A 16,184-nucleotide genomic window follows, 5' to 3' on the forward strand; every position below is an offset into this window, starting at 1 on the left:
TTACAGAACAATGATATTTGGGACATTGTATCATGTCCACCCTCTGTCAAGCCCATTGGTTGTAAATGACTTTACTCTGTCAAGCTCAAATCTGATGGATCCTTGGACAGATATAAGGCTCGCTTTGTGGCTCTTAGCAATCGTCAGGAATATGGCATTGACTACGAGGAAACCTTTACCCCAGTAGCCAAAATTACCACTGCTCGTATAATTCTACCTATTGCCACTTCTCAGGATTGGACTCTCCACCAGATGGATGTCAAAAATACTTTTCTTCATGGGGATCTTAAAGAAGAAATCTATATGCACCCTCCCCCAGGTATTTCTGATTCTAGTGGTACCTATGTGTGTCACTTGAAACGTTCATTGTATGGGCTGAAACAAGCCCCTTACGCTTGGTTTGAGAAGTTCCGGCAAATACTTCTTCAACTCTCCTTTGTGTAAAGCCAATATGATCATTCTCTATTCATGCGCAAGACATCTTTGGGTATTGTCCTTTTACTTGTCTACATGGACGATATTATTATCACTGGCAGTGATAGTGTATTGATTCAACAACTTCAAGCTTCCTTTCGTTCCTCCTTTCACATGAAAGATCTTTGCACCCTCACATATTTCTTAGGGCTTAAAGTTCATAAAGGTGCTAAAGGTCTCTTCCTATATCAGCAGAAGTACATCACAGCTATTACTATCTTGGCTAGCTTACAAGACTCTATTCCAGTTGATATTCCTATGGAAGTTAATGTGAAATTTCGCCAAGATGATGGTGATCTTCTTCCCGACCCTACATTATATCAGCGACTAGTTGGGAGCCTTGTCTACTTGACGATTACTCGGCCAGATATCTCATATGTTGTTCATCTCGTGAGTCAATTCATGACTTCACCGCGTCATTTATATATAGTTGTGGTTCGATGCATCATCCACTATCTTCTTGATTCTCCTACTCGTGGGCTATTCTTTCCTTAGGGTTTTCCTCTTCAACTTGTCGCTTATAGTGATGCTGATTGGGCCAACTGCCCCAATACACGTCGCTCCACCACTGGATGGTGCATATATCTGGGTGATGCACTGATTTCTTGTAAGTGTAAGAAACAAGATTGAGTTTCAAAATCATCCACCGAGGCTGAATATCGTGCTATGTCCTCGGCCTGTTCCAAAATTACTTGGCTACATGACTTGCTCTCTGAACTAGGATTTGCACAAACTGTCCCCACTCCCCTACATGCTGATAACATGAGTGCTATTCAGATTGTGGCAAATCCAGTTTTCCACAAGCATACCAAGCATATAGAGGTTGACTGTCACTCAATCCGCGAAGCTTTTGAAAACAGCATCATTACCCTTCCTCACATTTCTACAAATCTTCAAATTACGGATGTTCTTACCAAACCTCTCCCTCGCGCTCAGCATCAATTCTTCATAAACAAATTGATGCTACTTAATTCTCCAGCATCAATTGGGGGGAGGGTGGCTGTCAACGATATCAGTAATGAATATCTTAGATACCAGCAGACCTTCACCAGATTTCCGAATATCACATTTGTACATACCATATTTAAACATTCTTGTAATATTCTCTTGTAACTGACCCCTAACTTAGGGATCTAGATTGCTATAAATAAGGTGTGTAATTGACCCCTAAATTGGGGATCTAGATTGCTGTAAATAATGTAACTGACCCCTAAATTGGAGAACTAGATTACTGTAAATAATATAAAAGATCTATATTATGGATGGGAGAGCTCTCAGATGAGAACAGAGAAATTCACCACAAACATTCTTCTTGTGTTTATAGTATTCTGTCTCGTGTGTGTTATAGTTCTGACAATAGGGCGGAGGGCTGTGTGCAGGAAACCAAAAGGACAGTTTTAGCCTTTTGGGGATTTTTTGTGGAGACTTGGATAATCAAATTCAATAGTGACCCCTCAAGTATTACTCTCGGTATTGGTTGGTGTTGTGGGCCCCATTATGTTGTATATATTTTATCCACTCCATCCATCCACTTTACAACATGAGTTTAGTGTATGAATCCAAAATGAGAAAGATCCAAATCTCAGTTGGCACACAACATTGGACATAGCGGTGATTGAACGCCTACCATTAAAAATGGTCCGGGGGCTATAAAGGTTCTGGATCCAACTGATATTTGTGTTTTCCCTTCATCTAGGTCTATGTGAACTAATCAACCAGTTGGATGGCAAATAAACATTACAGTGGGCCCTAAAAAGTTTTTAATGGTGGGCATTCAACACTATTATGTCTTATGGTGTGGTCCACCGTAGACTCGGATCTATCTCATTTTTAAAAAAAATTATTCCCAAAAAAGATGCCGTAAAGTGAATGTACGAAGTTGATAAAACTTACACATCAAGGTGAGGCCCATGCAACTTTTCTAACACCGACCAATTGAATCCAAGTTTCCTTGAAGGACTAATTCCGTCTAGAGTTTTCCGTAGGGCCCACCTAACTATATGTATTGTATATCCATGCCATCCATCCGTTTCTCCAGATCATTTTAGGACATAGGCCAAAAAATGAAGCAGTTCCAAATCTCAAGTGAGCCATACCACAGGAAATAATGATCATTGAACGACCACCATTACAAATTTCCTAAGTTCTACCGTAATGTTTATTCACCATCCAAATTGTTGATAATGTCACACGGACGTGGATGAATGTGATTGACCGTGAAATATTTTGTGTGGGCTACAAAAATTTTGGATTAAGATAGATATTTACACTATGATGATTTCAATGGCGATCATTCCATTATTAACATTTCATGTGGTATGGCCACCTAATATTTGGATCTACTTATTTTTTGGCCTATGCCATAAAATGAGCTAGAAAAATGGATGGGCAGCGTGTATATGCATCATGTACATTGAGATGGGCCCCACCATAGGAAAATATTATCAATTTGAAATGTTTGTCCCCCCAACAAGTTTGGATCCTATGTCGTGGCCTCCTGGAGGTTTGGATCTTCCTTCTTCTTTTTTTTTCCTCATACTGTAAAATGAGCTGAATTTTTTTTTATGGATGGCCGGTTAAAACACATATATCATGGTGGGGCCCACAGAACTTTGACACCAGCTATGTGGCAGGTGTTGAGGCCACCAGCCAATTAGAACCCGCTTTAGCATACTGAGTAAACTTTGTGGGCCACAGTCATGTATATGTATTATTAATGTGGTCCATCTATTTTTACGTTTCATTTTATGACATGATCCCAAAATTAAATCATATCCAAAGCTCAAGTGGATCACACCATAAGAAATAATGTGCAAACAATCTACAAGTAGAATCAAAACAAGTTCAATCAAGCTGAGCTTCGGGCTGAGCCAAGCCAATACTATCCTCGTTTGAAATTGGTTTGTATTTTTTCAAACAATAACAAGCTTTACTCTGATGTTTGGTTTGGTTTAAACTTCTACCCGAATCAATCTAAGTTGAGCTTTTTCAAACCAATCCCAGCTGAGCTTTTGAGGTAGCTTGGTTTTTGTCTAGCTCTAGCAATGGGTGAGTGAACCCCTCCGCACCTACCTTCAAATCGGGCTTGGACCTCTTATCTTGACCTTATCATGCATGGCCTTTTCAACCAATCCTGGGCCCAATTCATTCTGGCCCAAACTCAACCCGGCCGTAACTAGCACAACTCCGCTTTATATGTACTTGTCTTATAACATACAAATATCCCATTATAATCCCTGATTAGGCAAATCTATGCATCTTGAATGTATATTGTCGATGCTATTTCTCAAGGGGTTGATTTATTTTTATTTTTTTATGCATGTGTGGACCACTTGATTAACAGATAGATGAGGAACATTCAATTGAGAAATAGGGATTTCATCAAATTTTTGACCGGATGGGCCAAGCCGTGAAGGGTGCAAGCCCAACTAATATTTTTAAGGCTTGGGCCTTAGACCCAAGTGTCTGGCCAAGTTCCAAAACAAACCCAACCAATTGCCACCCTGTATCATCAACTACTGCACATGCAAAACCATGTGCTACCATATATATTCAAACATTCTGCATATGTCACGTATGTGTGAAGCCTTCGACGTTAACATCGCTGCACATGCTAAATAACTCTTACATATTCCAAGCAAGGGTGGCAATGGGCAGGGTTTGGACCGGCTAGCTAGAATCAGTACAGTCGTAACCCATGAAGTTTAGGGTCCGCCCAAACCAAGCCCAATATGAGCCGAGCCTGGACCATCCTAGCCCAGTTCCAACCCATGAAGTGTTGGGTTTGGAGTTCAAGCGTTACTTCTTTTTGTAGTGTGGTCCACTTGAGCTTTGGAGCTGCCTCATTTTTTTGGTCATACCGTAAAATGATCTCACAAAATGGTTGGATGTTATGGATATAATACATTCATCATGGTGGGCCCATAGAACTATGCCACCTCAACACACCACCAGGTCAGTGCCACGTAATCAGCGTCCATTCCAACTGCACATAGGTGGTGGTTGGAGAGAAAGAGAGAGAGAGAGTTCTGTGGTGTGGTTCATTTAAGCCTTGGATCTGCCTCATTTTTGGGGTCACACCGTGAAATGATCTCACAAAATGGATGGATGGTGTGGATATAATAAATCTATCATGGTAGCCCCATAGAACTTTGCCACGTCAACACACCACCGGGTCAGTGGTGTGTACCACACCACACAATCAGCCTCCGTTCCAACTGCATAGAGGTGGTGGTTGGAGCCGTTGTTGCATCACCTTCGTTGGTAGAGAGAGAGAGAGGGATTGGAGTTTCTGGGCATTAGCAGATAGCAATAGCATCATCCAATCCATCCTCCGAGAAGCAGATGTGGCCCATTTGGGTGGGTATGATGGATGCCATTGCCATTACAACAATGGTGGTGATGATGATGATTTTGATCCCATCTTCTCATTCCCTGGTCTTTGATCTCCCATCTGGCCGCACCAAATGCATCTCCGAAGACCTTCGCATTAATGCGGTCGCCGTTGGCCATTTCAAGATCGCCCTCAAGCCACCTCACAACTACCTCATCTCCTCAAGGGTAATTACATCTCTCTCTCTCTCTCTCTCTCTCTCTCTCTCTCTCTAAAGTAAGGAGATTCTTTTAATTGGATGGATTCAGGTAACGGACTCCAATGGCGACAGCATCTATTACGCAGACAGCGTGGAATCTGGCGAATTCGCATTCACTGCAGCTGAATCTGGGCAATATACCATATGCTTTTGGTCTCCGCGTTACGAGCTCTCCACCAGTTTCCCCTTCGAATTCGAATGGAAGATCGGACTCGCTGCTAAGGACTGGACCGTTTATGTCAAGAAAGAGAAGGTCGATGTATGTATAAAATGTCATTCATATCACCGTTCTTTCCAATCTGTTTACAATACATCAGATCAGGAGGGCGCGTTTGGATGCACTATTGAACTGAATTGCAATGATTAGTTCCTATTTTGAGAGAAAATGATCAAACAGCTGTTATTGCAATTTAATTTCGTATTGCATCTGAAATTAATATGGCCTCACTCGTGGAAATTAGCTTCTTAACTGAAGAAGAATCTTCTTAACCAGATTCTAGTAACATGAAGGAAGGCATGAAGCCAACTCCTCATGGCTCATCAGAGTCTTTAAGGGGGCGTTCGGATCGTAAGTTGCTTAAGATAAGCTACTTATTCCACAAGTAGCTTATCTTAGTTCCTACCTATTGAGAAGATAAGTATGTTTGGAAAACAACATACTTATCAGCTTCTCCTCTCTTGTCTCTCCTGATGCCTCACTTCAGCAACTTATGAAAAGTAGAAAAGCTATAAAAAAGTTTTTAAAAAAAATTGAAGTGATTATGTACTTTTAAGTAAAAAAATTACTAATAACTAATCATAAACCAAACTTATCTGAAATAAGTCACTTATCTACTGCTGTAAGTAGAAAAAGTAACTTACTTGGTGGTATCCAAACGGGCCTTAAATGAATTTTTAAACATAAACATGAGGCTGATCAAATCCGCAACTCAAGTCCTTTATGGTCTCTCTGAAATTGTAGCCTTAGTTCGGTGCTTAAACATCACCTACCAATGACATTTTTGAATTGATTGAGTGTCATTGCCACTTGACATAGTATCCATCATTAGAATTTCAAGAATGCTAACTTCTCTCCTCTCGAATACTCGAAAAGTCTCCCATTTAAAATAAATAATTTTTTTTTTTTTAAAAGCTTCTCTCTCAGTTGCACATATTCTTGGAAAGCCATTGGGAAGCACTTAGGAGGAGAACCCGGAACTAGAAATTTCTATCAATTAGTTTCAGAGCTCAAGTTCCCTATTTGTTCCGAACAGGAAAATTCGCTGTTCAGAACTTAGTTTGTATATGTGGAGCCCATGGTTAGTATGTCCAAGCCATTGATCTGATGGCTCCCATCATGAGTGGTCCATTGATCAACTCTAACCTTCCCGTTCTTGGTGTGCAATGGTTGAAAATAAATGCACAAACAAACCACCTTCAATGGAGGAAAGACCAAAGATTCAATGCTACGATCTTCCAATTTGGGAGATCTTGGGGGAATGGTCCATCCACGACGGAGCCCATCAGATCCATGGCTTGGATAGACCAACCATGGGTCCCAAATCCACAGACTAAGTTCCAATAGGGAAGGTCCCTGTTCAGAATGAAAAGGGAACTAGGTCTAATATTCTCAAATAAATTATAAATTAAACTGGAAAGGCTTTTTTGGACAAACAATCACATCAGTAAAGCCTTAAGCAGCAACTGTACAGCTGTACTGAGGAGCAGCAGGAGGCCTAGGATTTTAAGACCTAAGGACATGTTTGGTAGATGCCTAAAAATGAGTTCACAACTACAATTTACTAAAATGACTTCAACTCATTTTTAGGTGTCTACCAAACAGGCCCAAAGAGTGTCATCTATGACACAAAAGTCCCGAAGATATTCTTCGGAACATGTTATTTTACATACCCTAGATCAGGAAAAAATCAATAACAAATAACTGGAGTGAAGGCTCCAAAGCAAATTCAAGAGATGGAGAGAATATGGAAGTTGTCTAAGTGTGCCATAAAACGTCATCGTCATCGTCATCTTCATCTGAGCCTTATCCCAATTAATTGGGGTAGTGCCATAAAATGTAAAAGGGTAAATTGCATAAAGAAATCTGAGACACAAAGCATATAAACACGAGGTTTGATTCTTGACTGAAATTTATGGCATGAACAAATCTGATGAAGGAGCTGAATCATGTCTTCTATCGCAACCAGTGTAACTGCAGCTTTATTACAGACTGAGATGTATGAGGTTGAATAAGTTCTCTTCTCACAATGATTCATCAAGCTACCATCCAAGGGCAGTGAGCTGATAATAGAGCTGCTACGGGCCTCTTTTGTAGATGCCAAAAAATGAGTTCTTCTCATTTTTCTTAATCATAATTATGTATTAGAGATCATATTTAAATATGATCTCTAATACATAATTATGATTAACTAAAATGAGATGAACTCAGTTTTACGCCTCTACCAAACAGGCTATAAGAGTCCATAATCATTTGCTGGGCAGATTCGATGCTTGTAAGGCGGTAATAGCACTCTTGATGTCGATAAGCTGTAGCATCAGGTTTATATTTGTGGATGAAGGATTTTAATCATGCTCTTAGTTGTGAGATATCACTGTTAGTTACCAGATGTCTTCAAGCTACTGAGTGTAACTGGCATAGATTTTCAACATCATTTGAAAATGGGATGTTTGAAGGTGTTGATTCCCATTGATGCAGCATGATATTCCGTGCTTGGCACAGCAGGAATGTGGTGGGTGTGGGAGGAAGAGATCAGTCTTGTTCCTCTATGATAAACCTTGAATCCATGAGGAACCTTAAATCCACAAGGTAGAAAAATCTCTATAACAGAAAATATTATTGAGAATGATGAATAAAGTCTCTTTACAAAGCAATTGTTTTGGATTATATAGCCTTAAATACGCAACCTTCCCTAAATGGAAAAATTACCTAAGTAAATTTTGACTTAAAACTCAAATTTAACCACTAAAACAATTGAATTTTGTGAAATTGTTTGGGTGCCAATGGCCTTTGGCATTGGATAGGATGTAGATCTCAGCAGCAGCTTTCCAAACACATATTATACATGTGAAACAGATAACTTGTTGCAAAGTTATGTCTGTTGGGAGCTATCGTGCGTGCTAGACCCTGGATCAAGCTTTCTAGCCCAATTTCATTTGATCTTGGCCATCCATGAGATTGTCCTTGACTTTGTCCAACATCAGTACTTCACCCAGCTCATGCACTGCTCCTACTTGCAACACCTATTTTTATTCATATGAAAAGGGGATGCTTGTAGGTGGTAGGCTCCCATCAAGCAGCATGGTGTTCCATGCTTCATTCAGATCATGACATTGCCCCTTTATCAGTTCTGTTCATGCTTTAAACTTCAATCAAAATTCAACCTCCATGTTGCATCCTTTGCGTCTCAGATTCTTACTTCTGATAGATATTTTCATTCATTGGCAGTGTAACCATTCAGAAGAAAGTTTGCAACATGTAAAGGAACTGTACATACCTGCACCTGCATCTTGGTCTGTGGCTAGCTTCAGATAACAGAAGCAATCGATGTGACCATTGCACTGTATTTTCATGAGGGGCTTAAGTTGCAGCTACCCTTTCTTTTTTGGTCAGTTCGACCTGCATGACTTGCAGTTCGCCACATTCCTGCTGAAATTAACACAAGGATGGGGCTCTCCACCACTTCCATTGCTCAGTGGCCTATTCCTCTCACTTGATTAATGAACATCTCATTATCTTCTCTCAAAATTTTCTGGGGATTAGAGCAAATATGGTACCTATGATTTAACCTATTGAATTTGCTTCCTATACTTGTAGAAAGAAACAATAATGAAAATTAATTTGGTTGTGGATGGTTTACTTGTACTTCCTTTGCGATATGCATATTTTTGCTGTTGAAGTAATTTGGCTGTGGATGGTTTACTCCACTTACCATATCAATCTGCCGTATAATGTGACATAGCCATGCATTGCATGTGGAACTCAGCCCAAGAAATGACTAGCATGTTCATGCTCTGATGTAAAAGATACCATGAAGGGCCTGTTTGGCATTGCTTAAAAAGGCGATTTGGGTGACTCTAATTCCCAAAGCTGCTTAATTAAATGTTAAGCACGTTTAGTTAGGGGTCACCACCAACTACTTATTAAGACGCAACTAACAGATAAATCGCTTTATCTGGAAGCAACTTGGAAGTTTTCCAATAGTGTTTTTGCACCAAACATCATACCTCATTTGGTCCATGGCATGTACAAAGTGTACCTTGCTAATGAATGGCCTAGATCTCTGACGTATTTTGTCTGACTGACCTCTAACACGTGCCCCCCCTCACGTGTACAGGGATATATTTGATATTATAGCAGGGTATTATGCTTTATAGGCAAGCACTCAGAAGTTGCATACATGGCATACATTATCTCAAATTAGATTGACTGAATTTTGGAACCCATATGTCACAGCCCCAAAATCAGATTGGTTGAGCAATCCTAACCTCTGATTTTTGGACACTACTGTTGAAATGGGCCTTTTTTTTTCTTTCTTTTTTCATTTTTCTTTTTTCGTGTATGAACAATCCTAACCTTTGATTTGTTGAGACTTTTTTGTTGAAATGCCCTAACATCTGATTTGTGGGCTCTAACTTGTTTTTGAACAATCAATTCTTAATAAACAATTTAAGGACATTGTTTAATGTTAACTAATTGTGCACTTCCTAGAAGCAAAACCGTACCGGCCATACAAAAACCTTTAAAAACATTAATCACTAATCAGATTCTCTGCACGTTCGTGAGATTGTTGTGCTGTGGAATTGACAATCTAGAACATACACTGAATAACAGCATGTGACACTACATGTAGTAATTGATTGAGATGATTTTGGTAATGCTATTCAAATATCGTTCATTATAGTGGCGTGGTCTAGGTGGCCTGCTTTTTGCTCTGTTTGCTTCACTGCATAAAGTTCTGCTCAATAATCACTGTTGGTGTTATATATGTTTTCAGAAGTTGTGGGTGCTCTTGGTTCAAGCACAATCCAGGTGAGTGGCTGTCAGCAGGCTAGACAGCTGAGATGACCGTCATGGTCCAGTCAATGTTGGGCTGGGATTGTTTCTTGATTGATGGCCTAGGGATGGGCCCACCGTGAACTGAATTCGAGGCGTAAATCCTGGCTCAGTGAACTATTACTAGCATACTTTTTTACCTAGTATAACTGTATGGTATCTATGTTTATATTTGGATGCTTGCCAAATTTGGAAGCGAAAATCTAGTTCAAATCCCTCCACTGTTTATACAGATGAGCTTCAACTTGGGTACACCTTGTTTCACTTTCCGGTAAACCTTTTCAGTCGTACTTGGACAGCGTAGCAGGCAGAGAGCTTCCGGCCATCTTCCTGGGAAATGCTTATCTTATATATGTAAGATTCGGGACACAAATGAACAGCCCACTCGTGTACAAGATCCAAGCCACTGATTAGCTGTACCCAATCATGAATGTGATGTCTTCATCCCAATCACTGATTTGGGCATTGAATGTTACCATTTTATCACTGTTTTATCCCAATAGATGATTTGGGCATTAAACATTTACCATTTTATAACTTTGTTAACCATCTTTTCTTTTTCCCTTCAAAGTCCACTGCTGATTCTGGATGGCCATATTTTTGGGCCAGTTTTCATTAAGACTACATTGTCCCCAGCTTTATGAGTTTGAATTAAAAGCCTTTCTATCTGTGGATTGCCTTAGATCATGGGCCTAGAGCTTAGGAAGCTGGAGGAAACAGCCCATGCCATCCGTGAAGAGATGATATTTCTCCGAGAAAGGTATGTGCAACTGCTTGCACCATTTCTAGATGGAAGGACATTTCATGATGCAGTGATTAACAGCTGTGTAATTTCTTCTCAAGGGAGGAGGAGATGCAGAAGCTGAACGAAAACACCAAAGCGAGAATGGCCTTGTTGAGCTTCTTGTCCCTCTTCATTTGCTTGGCGGTCGTAGGCTTGCAACTATGGCATTTGAAGAGTTTCTTCCAGAGGAAGAAGATCCTTTAATGCTATCACAATTTCAGGAAGAATGTTTCGAAACGTGGAAGATTCATCTGGAAATGATGTTGCAAGAAATCATGTTCACACATTAGATGATATATTGAGAATTGAAATAATATTAATCTGTTTTCCGTCTCAAAAAAAAAAATGACAATGGACAATCAATCTCAGACTCTCTGAGCAGTTGCCGCTCATAGAAAACAGCCCAATCACATAACTTTTACTCAGATCGATCAACTCCCTATATTTTCTGCATCATAAAGTTACTGAAAGACCTGCATATAAATCACATATGACATTGCAGTCTCTCTACAAGGCAAAGTTCAATCTGATTTTTGAAAAGGAAATAAAGTAATGGAGACTTTCAGGACTCATCACCTCAGCAGCCCTGTCAAAGAAAAAAGAAGCAACAAATAGACTTTTCTGTTCATCCCCACCACCGCCATTCTCTTCACCCCCAAATGTGCATTTCATGTGTGTGCATGTTGATTCATTGACTTTGAGAGCCTTTACAGCAGCCCTCCTGCACCTGGTGAAGCTGGCACCTGAATCCATAGCCAATGCATCATATTCAGATCCACCATATTTGTAACTCGTCCCTTCAGAACAAGGAACGAACCTCTCAGAGATTTTTATTTATAATTTTTTATTACAACATCACTTGCAAATCAATACAAGTCAAAAACAAAAATAACTATCCAGGCTTGGGTATGGAAAACATAAAGCAACTAGCCTTTAGACCTTTTCTTTGATTATTTTTTTTAAGTAACATAAACAATTAATCATTCTGATACTCAAAGAAGAAAACAGCTTTGACCATTTTAACAAGGTCAATCTCATTGTTCTTGGGTCCAATAATGTAATTCTAACATTATGTCCAGTACATAATCTTTTATGTGAAAATTGCAGCCTCTAAATAGTGGTTTTTAAGCAGATTTTGTAATTAGTCTCAGTTAACAATGTTGTCCATAGAATGTAATTAGTCTCAGTTAGGGTGTTCAAAATAGAATTCAAGTGGGGTGGAAGAATTGGAGATCTGCCTCTGGAGTTTATGTCATCATTGTGTACCACTCAAACTAAAAGAGAATTTATAGGATAGCTATAAGACCATCCATGCTTTATGAGAATGTTGGGCAGCTAAGGGATAACATGTTCATAGGATGAGTGTAGCTGAAATGAGGATGTTGAAATGGATGAATGGCAAGACAAGGCTAGGAGACGAATTAATTCGTGGGAACTTCATAGTAGCACCAATAGGTAATAAGATGAGAGAAAGTAGACTTGAATTATTTGGTCATGTGCAACCGAAACGAAGAACTATGGCGATTAGAAGTGAGTTGGTAGACTGAGTGAAAGATACCTCGTTTCAACACAGAGGTCTTGGTATCGATTCCCTAGCGAGGGTGGCTAACAGTGAAGTGTGAAATGACAGTGGGTGTACTAACAAGCTAACAAAAAAAAAAAAAAAGTGAGTTGGTATGAGTTCAAGGCTCTAAAAGGGCAAGGAGAAGACCCAAAAACAGTGAATGGAGGAAGTAAGAAAAGACTTGATGATTAGTGGTCTCACTGAAGTTATGGCTCATGATAGAGTGGACTTGCAGAAAAGTTTTCAAATGAAATAGGGTGAAGCAAGAACAGTTGCAAAAAATGATGATAATGACAATTACTTGGCATAAGACTTAGATAATGATGATGATGTGATTAGTCTCTGTTGCACAAAATAAGAGCAAGAACATTTTTCAAATGAAGTAGGGTGAAGCAGCTAAGAAAGCATTTTGAATAAACTGAACTAAATATTTTAAATGGGCTTCTATTTGATAAAGAAAATAGATACCAAATTTACCAATGGTGGTTGATAAAAACTTATATTTTCAGCAATATTTTGAGGAAATACAACGTGCTTAGCATGAGTATGACGGTTGATACCTGTGTCATCTCCCCTACATTCGCCCGGACAGTTCAAGAGTTGGATCTCACCTTGGATGGGTCATAACCTAAAAAATATGCTGATCAAATGATCCTATATGCTGATCGATGCACTTACACATATTGAATGTTTACTTTTGCCCATAGTTTTTAATCATCCATTTAGATGTCCTTGTTCATACAATTTGGATCATAAATCAATGTAATGTTTGGCTATGAAGTAAGACCTATCCAAGGTAGAACAACACATTGACAGTCTGATATACACACGAGCTACATGTATGGAAGAGAGCAGAATATCAACTTTCTTGGTTGAGCCAAGTAATATGGAAATGTGAGCATTTAATTTGAATTCCTTTATTTTTCTTCTCTTTTGTAGATATCAATTAGATAGATGTTTAGGAATTGGACTGATAAAATATCCATTATCCAAAAAGCAACACAAAGATGGTTCTATCTTACTGAGCCACATGCATGGTAGAGATCAGCCCAAAATTCAACTGTTTTGGTTGAGCCATGCATTCCCTATTATTCCTATCAAATTCCACAAACAATATGGAAATTGAAGCATTAAAGATGGAACTAATTTTGTGTTTCTTCTTCTTCTTCTTATATATATATATATATATATATAATACTGAGTTATAGATCTTCAGGAATCTGATAGATAAAATATCTGAAATCCAGGCTTTTAACATTAAGAAGGAAGGTGGTCTGCTTTCAGATTCCAATTGGGCTTTGAAAGGTGAGTAATCTTCCGATTATTTAGCTAGGGTCAAAGAAGAGGAAATCAAGTGGTGCCAAAGGTCCCAAGTGGTCTACCTAAAAGAGGGAGATAAAAATACCAAAGTCTTCCATGGTATAGCTGGCACTAGGGCAAGGTCCAATTGTATTTCTTCCCTAGTTATTGCCGGGCATAGAGTTATGGATAAAGATTCATTAGTAATGCCATTATCAGTTTTTATGAAGCCCTACTTTCGGATGATGGGATCTCGAGGCCATCTTAAGACAATCTTGCTTTCAACTCCCTCTCTTGTAAGAATGTTGTGGACCTATTCATGATATATATATATATATATATATATATATATATATATATATATATATATATATATATATATATATATATATATATATATATATAAAGTACTATGGGGTCGACCTCATGGGAACTTACCATGAGGTTGAGCTGTGTTGACCCCGCCATGATGTGTGTTGAACATCTACCCCATCAGCAAGATGCACCATTCCATGGTGGGCTACAGGCTTAAAAATTATGTCAATCCAGGAATTGGGTGCCACACCACATACGATAGTTGAGAGGGGTTACCCTCCCATTAAAACATTCATAATCATTTATTAGGTCCACTGAGATGTGGTTCACAAATCCAGCCCATCCACTTTGTGTGTCCCACTTGGATGAGGGGTCAGACCAAGTTTCAGCTGCATTTAAAACTCAGGTGGGCCCTACCAAGTGATTTATATTGTTTAGGCATGTCTTCACATAGCTTGAGATGGTATGGCTGACCTGAGTTCCATATGGCTGATTTTCGGGATATCCCATGGCCTAAAGGTGACCCATCAAATGCACGGTGTTGATGTTCGACGCACATCATGGTGGGGCCCACACAGCTCGACCTAATGGGAAGTTCCCAAGAGGTCAACCTCATAGCATCGTTTCCATATATATATATATATATATATATATATATATATATATATATATATAGTCAAAGAATCAGATTGGTTCTCATAAGAATATCTCGCCCTTTCAAAGTGCATTTACAGCCGAGAGAGACAAATCCTCAATGGTGCCTTCATAGTGCATGAATGTTTGGGTTCCTGTCTTAAGGAAGGAATGAAGGGCTTTGTTTGTAAAAGGCCAGTAACCATATAGATTGGTCATTACTAAATTACATGTTTGTATATTGTATGAGTTTCAGAGTCAAAATGAAGGAATTGGGTTTAGGCTTCTATTTCATAAGTTAAATTTTCAATGTTGATCAATGGATCTCCTTTCAGATTTTTCAAATCCCTTGGGGCTTTGCCAAACTGTGTGGCCCACCTTGATGTCTGAATTCTGTATCCACACCGTCTATCCGTTTTTCCATATCATTTTAGGTCATGATCCTAGTAATGAAGAAGATGCAATCATCAGGTGGACCATTACTCTAGAAAACAGCAGTGATTGAACACCCTGCCATTAAAAACTTACTAGGGCACACCTTAATGTTTCCATAGTGTTTATCTGCCATCTAATCGGTTGATAAAGTCACGTAAGCCTAGATGAAGGAAAAAAAAACAAATATAAGCTTGATCCAAAGCCTTTGTGGCCCATTAATCAGTTCATTATTTTCCTTTGAACATGAACCGTCTCCTCAGCTGTTATTTTATCGGTCATTGATTGAACGTTTAGGATCTTCCAATCCCTAAGATTTTCGAACCAGCCACCTCCCTACGTGTATCTCGTCAAATCAACAGTTTCGATCACCTAACATGGATGGCTTTAGATCCAACGCATGACCTTAAAATATGTACATTTAAGTAGGAAATCGATGGAAGCGGATTAGGTGTTACCGGATGTTACCGTTACCATGGTGCCCACCTTAATAATGTGTTGTATATCCACGCCGTCCATCTGTTTTTCCATCCCATTTTAGACCATAATCTCAAAAATTAAGCAGATCCAAATCTCAGGTGGACCACACCTCAAGAAATAGTGTTGATTGAGCACCCCACCATTAAAACTTCATAGGGACCATCATAAGGTTTTCGTAATATTTATTTGCCATCCAACCTGTTGATAATGTCAAAAAAAATCTGGATAAAGGGAAAAATATAAATATCAGCTTGATTCAAAACTTTTTGTGGCGTACACAATGTTTTTAATGTCCATTAACCACCGTTTCCAGTTATGTGGTCCACTTGAGAGTTATATCTTCTTCAGATTTGGGATTGCATACTAAAATAATAAGGAAAAATAGATGGACGGCATGGATGTACAGAAACTACATCAAGGTGGCCCCCACATGGTCAGGGTAACACCCACTAAGCCTAATCCGCTCCCGAAATTGATTCAGTGCTTTCACAGCACTGTCAGTGCTCCTACTTAAATTTTGTAAATGTGGAGAGTCCAATTAATCAATCTGGAGCGTTT

General features: G+C 39.1%; 1 protein-coding gene across 3 annotated transcripts; it reads left to right on the forward strand.

Moving 5' to 3' along the window:
* Positions 1-3,662: 3,662 nt before the first annotated feature.
* Positions 3,663-11,508, forward strand: LOC131251199 (transmembrane emp24 domain-containing protein p24delta9-like). 3 transcript variants are annotated; one of them, XM_058251766.1, is made up of 4 exons: positions 3,663-5,034; positions 5,116-5,325; positions 10,803-10,879; positions 10,963-11,508. In XM_058251766.1, exons 1-4 carry the CDS (start codon positions 4,819-4,821, stop codon positions 11,105-11,107), a joined length of 648 nt encoding a protein of 215 aa, XP_058107749.1. In that variant the 5' UTR covers positions 3,663-4,818; the 3' UTR covers positions 11,108-11,508. The 3 variants fall into 3 exon arrangements, with proteins under 3 accessions (XP_058107749.1, XP_058107750.1, XP_058107751.1); XM_058251767.1 differs by lacking the exons at positions 10,803-10,879; positions 10,963-11,508 and adding an exon at positions 10,405-10,668 and having other exon boundaries at positions 3,664-5,034; positions 5,116-5,338; XM_058251768.1 differs by lacking the exons at positions 10,803-10,879; positions 10,963-11,508 and adding an exon at positions 10,419-10,668 and having other exon boundaries at positions 3,666-5,034.
* Positions 11,509-16,184: the final 4,676 nt, after the last annotated feature.

Source organism: Magnolia sinica, chromosome 7, assembly GCF_029962835.1.
Source record: "Magnolia sinica isolate HGM2019 chromosome 7, MsV1, whole genome shotgun sequence".
NCBI classification, from domain to species: domain Eukaryota; kingdom Viridiplantae; phylum Streptophyta; class Magnoliopsida; order Magnoliales; family Magnoliaceae; genus Magnolia; species Magnolia sinica.

What these genes read in the sequence shown, in the direction of transcription:
- LOC131251199 (XM_058251766.1), top strand. Translation starts at nt 4,819, where the DNA reads ATGTGGCCCATTTGGGTGGGTATGATGGATGCCATTGCCATTACAACA. An exon ending in ACTACCTCATCTCCTCAAGG is followed by an intron (nt 5,035 to 5,115) that starts GTAATTACATCT and finishes GGATGGATTCAG; the next exon opens with GTAACGGACTCCAATGGCGA. An exon ending in TCAAGAAAGAGAAGGTCGAT is followed by an intron (nt 5,326 to 10,802) that starts GTATGTATAAAA and finishes GGATTGCCTTAG; the next exon opens with ATCATGGGCCTAGAGCTTAG.